This window comes from Triturus cristatus, chromosome 10 (assembly GCF_964204655.1).
Source record: "Triturus cristatus chromosome 10, aTriCri1.1, whole genome shotgun sequence".
In the NCBI taxonomy this organism is placed as follows: domain Eukaryota; kingdom Metazoa; phylum Chordata; class Amphibia; order Caudata; family Salamandridae; genus Triturus; species Triturus cristatus.
The window spans coordinates 432,272,449-432,283,289 of record NC_140593.1 but is presented as its reverse complement, the minus strand read 5'-3'; the positions used below and the strand labels follow the sequence as shown (position 1 = coordinate 432,283,289).

General features: G+C 47.2%; 1 protein-coding gene across 1 annotated transcript; it reads right to left on the bottom strand.

Moving 5' to 3' along the window:
- Window positions 1-1,304: 1,304 nt before the first annotated feature.
- Window positions 1,305-9,749, bottom strand: BAMBI (BMP and activin membrane bound inhibitor). The gene is made up of 3 exons (XM_085631786.1): window positions 9,330-9,749; window positions 4,094-4,381; window positions 1,305-2,096 (listed from the first exon to the last, which is right to left on the bottom strand). Exons 1-3 carry the CDS (start codon window positions 9,406-9,408, stop codon window positions 1,678-1,680), a joined length of 786 nt encoding a protein of 261 aa, XP_085487912.1. The 5' UTR covers window positions 9,409-9,749; the 3' UTR covers window positions 1,305-1,677.
- Window positions 9,750-10,841: the final 1,092 nt, after the last annotated feature.

The following is a 10,841-nucleotide window of genomic DNA, read 5'->3' as shown; positions in this document are numbered from 1 at the left end:
AAAGGGAGCAAAACAATTTGTAAATCAAGAGACGTTTTTTAACAATTCCAAAAAGTAGCCGCTAAGAGAAAAGTCAATGGTCGGTCTATATTCCTGGTATGCATAATCAGAACAATGTGTTTGTTTGATGACATGGAGCCCCAATGTCCTTTTACCCCCACACCCCCTTCCACCCTAAAAGACTTTGATGTGGCAACATCTAGTTGGCAACTGTTTAAAACCCCAATGGCTAATGGAGGGCCTTACTCTAGCATGGACCTTCTGAGTACAGCCCTGTGCGTCAGATCTACCGTCACAGAAACCCTTTGTAACACTGTTGCTAACTACATTTGTGGCGCTTAATATCCTCAGGGCTTTAGCACGCTCACTGGCACCACCTCAAATTTATGTCACTGGAGGTGCTGCCGTGGCCAGGTTTAAGTATCAATCTTCAATACTGATCCACGTTTCAGCTGATAGAATAGAAAATTGTTCTCCTTTCACAGACAAGGGGGGGCTAGAAGCAACTCACTAACGCTTCTAAGGGACGATGCGGGCCTACATGTTGGAAAGCATACCGGAGACCCGCGCCACCCTCATGGATGGTGTGAGGGTCTCCGGGTGTGTTTCAGCTCTTTTATAGTTGGTTCCTTCTCAATGCACAGCTTACAACTTCAGCGCATTTGTACTGGCACTAGAGAAAAGATTACCTTACAAGACACCCTTCCACCGCCCATCAGATGTGCCTGACCTCCAAGTAACTTTGAATGTGCTACATTGTGTGCTTAAACTGGAAAATCCCAAACCGACAACTATACGCAGCCTCGCTCTGGGAAACCCATAGTCAAAAATGCCCAGAGCTACCTAAAACAGTCTACAGAGGGACAAAATCAATTTACAAATAACCAAAGGCAATGCCCTTCCCCCCTTCAAACTTGTGACTTGAATTGATTCTATATTGAGCAATCTTGGATTTTTTGCATTTTGCAATATAGACCCTCTTCTGTGGTAGAGACATCTAAACTACTCATGCATAGCATGGAGTACAGAGGTAAAAATAAATTAAATGAGTGTAACATTTTGTACATTTACACTTGGGTAAGGGAACATTTCTCAGAAACATCTAACATTGGTCGACTCGAAATGGGGATTGGCTGAGCGTGTGATGATGAAATGAAAATCCACTGTATAAGTGACAGTGATGGAGTGTGTGGAAAAGGCAGCAACATTAAAAAAAATATAAAAATGCGTGGTTCAGAGAGCGGTATAGGTCCATTAGCTATGGCATGCCAAACCGAAAGGAAGACCAAACTGCACCATTTGACTTCAGACAAAATATATATATATATTTTAGAAAATCTTTACAACAGGAAACTTAACATACATTAGGAGCTCGCTACTGCGTCCACTTGCTCCCGATAGCTCATATAACCCTGGTGACAGTGTACAACTTTCACTTCTTGAGTTTGTAAAATGAAAGCACATAATACAGAGTTTTTTTTCTGTGCAAAAGACGTCAACTTCTGGTATCCTTCAGAAGAAATATCCAAGATTGGCTTTGAGAGGTCCTTTCCCTCCCAAATTATGGATGGCAAAAGATGTCCTCTTCTTTTGCTGATAAAGTGCTCCTGTCCAGCAGAACCCTAAGGCCTCAGTGTTTTAAACCATGTATGTCTTGGAATTTTTATTTTAAAATGGTCACACAAATTCCAGCTTTCCGTGGCCAGTGTACATTCCCCAGTGGACAAGTGAGAGGATTTTTTCGCTGCCCAGGTCTGTGTGCCTCATTTTGTCACAAGTCATGCAGCAATTTTCGTGCCCGGTGACCGGTACCATACACTCCATGTCCAGTTTGGCCATCTGCCCCTTCTTCGTATGCTGCCCATGGAAGCTGTAGTGCAGGCGCGACAGCATCTGCTGCCGCTGGTCCTGGAGTCTTTTGTTCTCGCTGCGGAGCATGCGCAGTGCCAACATGATGAGGAGCACCAGTATCAGACCGCCCGCGATGGGGACGGCGATCACAGCCGCCCGGAACCACAGTTCTTTCGAAGAGCTTAACTCCTGCACCTTGGAGATGAGGTGCCTGCTGCTGTCGTGCTGGTATCTGCCACCCTGACCTGTGCAAGACATACAAGAAAAATGCATATTAGTATCTTTGACATTTACTGTTAAACATAAAAGATCTTGAAGCAACAGTGGGCTACCAAAAGCCAAGGGTGTGTGGAAATGTCACTATGTTGGGTATGGTCAGACAACTGAGCTGTATAGACTGATCTTCAAATGTAAATTTATTCCAGGACTCTACTACCAGCTATACAGGCCCCAGACCACAACACAACCACAACTACATCCCAAGGATCTTGAAGTCCTACTTTTGAAGATACTCCCAAACCTGATCTACCTTTTCTCCACCCCAGTCTACTCCCATTTTCTAAGACAGCTTTACACACCTAGAACTACTCAAGTGTTAAGTCTCATTTCCTGCATTTTGCTTCTTTCATCCATCCCGCTTTTATTGGGATTTTACGTTTTTTCTCCCCCGTCTCCTATGAGCAAAAATTTTGTGATTTTCCTCCCCTAGTTCCTGGGCATAAGTGTTGTATATATTACCCTTAAGTATTTCACCATATTTTACCAAATATGTCTAATTATTATCTTGCAAATGTAAAGCATCAGTGCACATGTATTTTGCCTTGTAACTGCACCGTGTTGCAGCCACTTTCTCTTTAATCATTACCAAAAACATTAGATAGATACAAGAACTCTTTTTCTCCAGAAACCACAACTGTAAAATGCCTTAATCCCTCCAATATTTACCTCAAAAGGTTCCTGGCTTTTCATGTGATTAACATCACAATGCTACAGCACAGGACAAAAACACCTCTCAGATAATAATCCTGAATGAGTTAATGAGGTATCCTTGTAGTGCCACACGCACAATATCCCAGGAGAGTGCAATCTTTGAATAGAGTAGGAGAATATTGTGGCATGCTATTATGGTGGGAGAAAATATTGAAGGCAAGTGCCTATACAGGGAGAGCCTAGATTTACTATCATTAACTCCACATCTAGGTCCTAGAACATGGGCAAAAGGTTTGGCCTGCGGTGTGACAGAGGGCCACACTGACGGGTGGTGGTCCATGGGCTGGGGGTAGGGGGGCTCTGGCGGTTGTTGACAGTAAGGTGGGTGGAGGGGAGGTGAGACATACACATCTAGTGAATTGCCCAATGTGAAAGCAGGAAACAGGGGATTAATTCTAGCTTGACCACTGTACCAAATTGCATGATCCTAGGAAATTGTTTTATTCCACTTTTCCTTCATTATCTCATACATGTGATAATGAGGACCCCGATATACAGGATGCACACTGCACAAAACGTTTGCATGAGTTTGATTTAATGAAGTATAATGTTGCTTATGTATAACAGGGACACGAGACACTCAAAGAGTGCACATAACTGATTTCCCTTAGTTCATTATTGGCATTGTCTTAAGGTGGGGGAAAGAATTAATGCAACTCAATAAATACGTCTGAAAACTATCACTTAAAAAATACTGCTCGGTGCACTGATGCAACCCGATTTAGCACGGTGAAACGGTTCTGCGGATTAATGGAATACACTTTTTCTATTTTGAAGAGACATTTATCATATTTTTACACTTTCTCTGCAAGAAGTCTTTAAAAATGACGGCTTCTAAAGTTACGCTGTGTAGGGCATCCTAGTTACACCCAAATAACCGTTAAATAAAAGCTCGCCCATTTATTTAAAATGTTTTACTGTCAGTCCTGAGTGGAGTAAACAGCAGCCCAGTGCTGCTGTTCACCGGGGGGGGGGGGGCGCATGTTAAGGTCAGGAGGGCCCCACTTTACAAAGTAACAATGCACGTTAATTTCCCAGAAACCATTGTGGCATCCAGGCAAAGGGCACAGGCCAGACAAGTCTCTAATGCTGCTACAGACGCATAAAAGCCGCTCAATAGAAATACATCTTTTCATTCCACCCAGGCCTTTCCCTCTGGTGTCTAATTACATTCACAAGGCAATCGATGGCAGACATGGCGTGCCTGGGCTGCCGGAGCCGCCGTGCGCGCGGCCGAGGGCGGGTGCCTTACCTGAGCTCTCGCCCCTGGGATGAGAGAGGACGTCTTGCAGCCCCCGGTAATTGCACATGTCTTCGTGGCAGCACTCCAGCGTGGGCACGGCGCTGCCCGAGTGGTTGTGGGCCTTCCTGGCTCGGCAGAGGTCGGCCGTGTTCGCGAGCGAGTCCAGGCAGCCGTGGATGAGCGGGGAGTTGGGGGTCTGGGGGTCCAGCTGCCGCGTGAAGCACGCGTTGAGTTCCGACTTGCACATGTAGCCCGTCGCCACACAGTGCGCAGCGTCACAGTAGCACCGAATTTCACCTGGAGAAAAAAAAGAGGTAAAAGATAGGGTTGAAGATGATGCATTTATAGCCGCAGAAAAAAAGCTCGTTGGTGCTGCAATAAATAGATGTGCAAACGACAGACTGGGGTGGCTTAACAGGATGGAGGGAAGATGAACACAATCGATTGTTTTCCCATAGAATAGCTACATGATGTTACTTCGGGGTGGCCTATATTAAAATGGGGAATAACTGTTCATTGTGTTCATCTCTAATGAAACCGGTGCTCATGTAAAGCGCTCCATCTACCCAATGCATCGGTTTAGTTCGCGCTATATAAAACTCTAGCAAAAAAAAAGGTGGCATGCCGGAAGTGGTGGGGTCGATTCAATCCCATATAGGTCCTGTTCCCAAATGCCTATGGGAGGGCTGTCTATTGGGAAGTCTCCTTATGGGTCTGTACAAGCCCAGCCCTCGTGGTAAGTCGTCCCCTCGTCTTTCAGGAAGCCAGCATGTGCCTCATAACTCCTCAAGGGCTGAGGGGCGAGCCGGGTGTCGGCTGGTCTTACAGGAAGCCAGCATGTGCCTCATAACTCACCAAGGAAAATCCTGCCTCGGCTAGGGTTTACAAACCAACACAGTCCACACAGAATAAAGTCACCCCTCAATTAATTGAAAGCAAACAAAGCAGCGCAATCAACTGTACAGACAGCCAGGGATGCAGAGTTCAGGATACTTTACAGCGAGGCAGTAAACCGGGCAAATAAATGCACAGGAGGGGACGCAAAGCCCGGGAGGCCTTCCAGAAGGCTGATGCGGTATGAGGAAACGGCACTCATTAGAGAATTTTTGTTAGGCCGCCTTAATCGGAACCACTGGGTCGTAAACTACTTTGCACTTTTATGCCAGCAGCTCGGTTTAAGCGTGTCATGTAGCACCTCGTAAAAAGGTACCCGTCGGGGTTCAGGCCAGAGACATGCGCTGCAGCGACGCCGCGCTTTACTGTGTGAATTTAGGCAGCTAGCTGCGATATCTGAAGAGAAGGGGGTCGGCTGCTCTCCCGAGAGGGCCCTTCGTGCAGCGCGACCTTTAGTCAGCACAATAAAACAGGCGGCGCCGTTTACAACGAGTGGGTATCCGTGCCAAAGTCAATCCCATCAACCCAAATGGGAGGTTGTAAAAAATCAAGTAGTCTGTGAGACTCCAGTCTCGTTTCGCGTGACACAGAATGTGGTCAAAGCCTGGGGCTGACGAAATGTTCCCTCGAAAACTCAGCATGATGTAACTGAGTAAACTTTTGGGGTGCATGGGCGTATGTATATCATCTCCCCAAAATGTGGATTTAAAATTGTCTTTCGGGGCTCGGCGCCTGCTGCAGGCTTTAAGTTCGCCAGTGTCATCATCATTCGGGGTCTGATAAAAGAAGTGTGGGCCAGAAAGCACCCGCTATTAATCTGTGAGGCCAACTTATGCACGAATAACGTGCCAGAAAATAAAAATAACAGAAGCAAGGAGTAACAACAACCAGGCAGAAATGCGACCAGAACATTTTTTGTACTGAATACTGTTCGTGATCGCTCTCCTAATGATCTCCCGTGGGAACTGGCAGCCTACTTGACAACACCACCATGGGATTCGTAATGTACTTTCCTTTTCCATAAGGGAAGGAAGTACATTGACTACATCTGGCCATTCTAGCAGGGTTGAAGAACCAACAATAAAGCGTTATTTAAGCATGTTGTCCACACAATAAAAACTATAGCCACACGAGGTACTAAAGAGGCCATCCAGAGAACGACGTCACTATGGGTTTCAAAACCATAGCTGATATCGAACAAAGTTTCCAGAACGACCCTTTTTGGTGACCGTGAAAGATGCGGGACTGGAACAAGAGAACTTTTGCTCTACACTGCTTGGCCTTTTACAGGGCCCCCCCGCCACTGGAGGGTCTCCCAACACCTTTGGAGGTGGTCACCCTCTGGCCTTCTGGGAGTGGAAACACGTGATGCATTGAACCTGGATGGACAGGAGGAGAGAGCGCGCACTTCCTGCCGAAGCAGTAGCGGGCAGGAAATGTGCAACTAGGGTTGATTAATTCTTGACAACCTGAAACACTCTAATGAAGAACACACATTTCTGTTCACACAATAATGCTAAAAATTGAGTTCATGCAGGAAGCGCGGCATTTCCCATCCGACAGTGCCACCGTTTTTAACGAGGATGTTTGGGTACTGTAGGACCAGCACCTGGCCTTTCTATTTCCGGTCTGAAAAACTGGCATCTAATCTCAGCTCACGTGTTTGGCTGTAGCTTTGTTTACACACGCCGTGGTGAGTGAGTGTGGCGTCTCACTGCCCTTCCTCTTGGAGTTCAGTTTCTGCCTCCGCTCACTGATGTCTGTCCCGGGCCGCCTGGCGCTTACCGTGTGCAGCCACTCGCGCTAGACGGATGACCCGCCCCTGGCGTCTGAACAGCACATTCCCAAGACGAGGCTTCAGCGGCGAGGTGACAGGGGCGAAAAACCCCACTGTGTGCTGGGTACACGGTGGCACACATTCACAACACCGAGTGCCACAATGTCAGGGAGGACCCTGCGGGGGCTGACAGAATACGGGGTGTATAGTTGGATGTATAGGAGATCCGGACTGAATCAACCTCCATGAAGGAAATTCCTGCAGCATCTTGAACTGGTTACTGTGGCCCTGCGATTTTCCTTTTGATGTGGAGAAATGTGAATTGTTGGTAGTATCAACTAGGTGTTATATCAGTCATTTTTTTTAACTTGGAAAATTATTCAGTGACTCTTAATCACATTCATTCCAGTTAAGTAGTGAGTTTGTACCATGATATGTGTTGTTTCTGTTTTGATCTTCAGCGAAAACAGTTTTCCTATACATTGGCTTAATGTTGGGTAGTGCCTACCGAGGGTGGTAAATCAGTTGTCCAAATATCCAGACGATAAATCGTACCCAGAAGAAACGAACTGTAACAGGCCAGTTGGAATTTCCGCCAGCTGTCATCCAAAGGCTTACAGGGTTTTAAATGTCACTTCTTAAACTAGGATTTCTGCGAACAAGATCTGAAACGTAGCATGTGCCCCCTTAAAAAAGCAAACCACTGTCCAGAAGGGCCATAATAGTGCCATTAGGCCCTCGAGCGCGTCAGCCTCTGGACTTTCCCAGCCCCCGCTGCAGGCCCTTATCTCCAGATGCCTGCGGGTGAAGGGAGTTTGGTGAAGGGTGTTCCGTGAGCATCAGGCGGCCCTGTGTTTGCCGTGTCTCAGAACTCTCCGGGCAAACCCCTCGCTCGATAGCCCCAGGCCTAGGGCCAAACGTGTAAATCCCTACTTAGAAAACTCTTGCGTTTAACAACATAAAATTGAGAATACACGAACAACTGCCCAGTTGTTTCTACGCGGAGGACACAGCAAACGTTTGAGGGAGTTGTTTTGCCTCACAAAAAGATTTAATTTCTGCATGACGTAGTATGCTTTGCAAGCACTATAATATCTGCATCATGTTCACTGGTTTAACTTTTTTTGAGCTAGATGGGTGCAGTCTAGGAACTGGTGTCACTCCCATTTAAAAAACATTTACCCTCCCAAAAGAAGAGACTTGCATGGGTTTAACAAAGGTGCATTTTTATTCAAACTATCTCCATTGTAACCACTGCAGCAGGCCGTCGGGGGTTTTGTGGTGTTTTCAGCCGTCGAACAATGCCCCCGCTGTTCCCCTTTCTGGTTACTGTACTTAGCCATTAAAGAAAAATGTCTGCTCGTAGTCACGAAGGCTGCAGGAGAGACTGCAGGCTGCTCTTAAAAGCTTTTGAAGTCGACAGCAGCCAGAAGTATGTGATCCCCTAATTATCTCATTATCAGGCGCATAGTTTCAGTATCTGGAGCGCCGCATCAGTCTAGGTCCCTCCCTGCTGCCTCTCCCAGCCCAGCCTTTCAGAGGCGCTTCCCTCCCCGGGCTGTCGGGGCTGCGAGCAGCCCTAATTACAGCCTACCAGAGCAGAGAGGGAGTGGGGCAGGCCAGGCCTAGCGTCTTCTCACTCCTCTCAGCCTGCACCCCGTACAGGACTACTCTATTAAAGCAGGTATACAACTCGCCTGCATGCACGTGAGTCCGGTAAAAGTGCATTTCAGGGGCCTTCTTGTTTACCCTGAATTCAAAAAGGTATGCAGCCGTGCCCACCGACTTTGAGCTGGCAGAGCATTGTGCATATGTGGAATATTTTGAGGGTCCACAAATTCAAAACATCCTATCTGCACAATGCATGCGCAATTTCTGCAGGCACGCTCGCTGATGTTCACAGTCTGTGGGAATTTAGATACATATGAGGCTGCTCGTTAATCTTATAGCGTTTTGTGATACACAGTGAGTTCAGGTGAGATGTATGTGTGCCTTGATGTGTACTCGCCAAGTAAGCATGTGCTCGTACCACTGTACGCGTGTGTGAGTTGTGCATGTTGCAGTTCCACGATGCAGTGCTCCCTAAATGCGCTGCAGTCCAGTGTGTCAACACGCTGGTAGATGACGGGAGATTACCAGCTCTCTAGTTCACGGGGTTGGGCCTCTACGGTGGCCCAGGGCTGCGAGCCTTGAGAAGTTCATTAGAGACAGGCTAACAATAACATTTTGACAAGCGCGTGCCGTGCCCTGGGGTCTGCTCTGGAAGGGTTCGCATGTAAACGTGGGAGATGGGCGCATGTTTAGCAACAAAGGTACTACTACAGCGTCACACCAAGCGAGGTGGTATGAGTTCAAACGGCCACAGTAATTACGGTACTGCACTTTACGGGCAAAGTGTACTGGAAAGAAGTGCATTCTATGGGCAACTTGTCACGTCTTAAAAATAAGATAAAACTAAACCCAATGAATGTGGAAATCAAAGGTAAACCCACTCAGATCGACTCTGAAAGTGCTGTACTCCTGGTGAGCCGTAGGAGGGGTAACAGGTCAGCGCCCTTCTGCCCCTCTGCTTACCTCTTGTAAGTACCGCTGCCATCGCACAGAGCTCCAGCTTCAGCCACAAAGAGAGCAGGCTGGCGCGACGCCGATCCATCGGGGGGGACTCTGCTCCGGCTTCTTTCCTCAGGGCAGCACCGACCCGCGGAGAACTGGCCGCATGCAGCCACCCGGCCCGCTCCCTAGGGCGGGGAGAGATGCGCTGCTCAGTGCTCGCCTGCCCGTTCAGTCGGCGGCATGGGGAGAAACCTCCAACTCCGGTACACCAAGCGGATCCGCACTATGCTGTCTTGTCTGCAGCCACACAATACTCAAGTCCTCATAGCAGTCCACTAGTCCTCAGGAACACAGTGCCCATCCAGGTGAAGCCTCGGAGTGTTCTGCCTACCGCCGCGCACCGTGCCAACCCTGCATATTCACAGGTCCTCCCCTCCAGCCACGCGCCCGCCTACCGCGCGCAGTCATTGGCCCTCTTCGCGCTTTGGGCACGCCCACACGTACACGGCTAGCAGGTCTAGGTGCCCGCCCGTCATTCATAAAAGGGAGGGTCCAAAGGAGCCGCTGTGTGACGTAGACTGACGCCCCGCTCTGTGGAGGCTGAGGGCAACTGATGAAAAGTAGGAGCATCTCAGCGTGAGGAAACACCGCCCCCTACGGGAGCAAAAGAAATATATGTGGCTGTGTGCTACTTTGTAGAATATATACCCAAAACAAATCATGCGTCCGCTGTCAATAGTACACAGATGGCAGATGTAAAGGAGATTACAGACTAAAATGAATATATAAGAGTAACCGTGCAAATGATCTGATCGCTTTCCACTGCAAATTTCTGAGAGATTTCTATATGCGTTGTTTAACTATATATCTCACGCGTGAGAACCAAGGAGGCCTGCAACTTAATTTACCCCCAATTACTAAACAGAGAAAACAAGCATTGGTATAGTCAATAGGTCTCGTCTTTGTGACCATATAAGTGTTTAGCCAGAGCTATGTTAACTGAGTCGTGGACAGCTAACCAAGCAGTAGTAGGCTGCGGTAGAAATATCACTAATTGTGTTTATTCTTTAGTTACATATTTACTACCATAGAATATTTTAATTTATTATAAGACACCTCATGTTAATAGTTCCAAAGTGACCATGGTGCAGTTCTGAACACAAAATCTCCTCCTTCTTCCACGGACGGAATGATTCCACAGTCACACGCGCATACACACATCACACGCTGGTGGGGCCCATAACACCAACATTCATTCTCATCAATCTATCCGTGCCTACAGAGAGATCTTCAAATATCCCGAACTACAGTTCTATTTCCCTTGGATGGAGGAAACCACATCTATTAAATTTTACCCTAACAATTCCTCCATCCGGAGGTCGATCGGATCATTTAGTTGAGTTGGTACTTGATAGGCAAACACTTCAATTCTTATATTAATCAATAAAACATTACAAGAAATAACCACCCGACACAGTTCTTCAAACAATAATTTTTCTTTATCTAATTAAATTGCAGGTTAAAATCCTAACA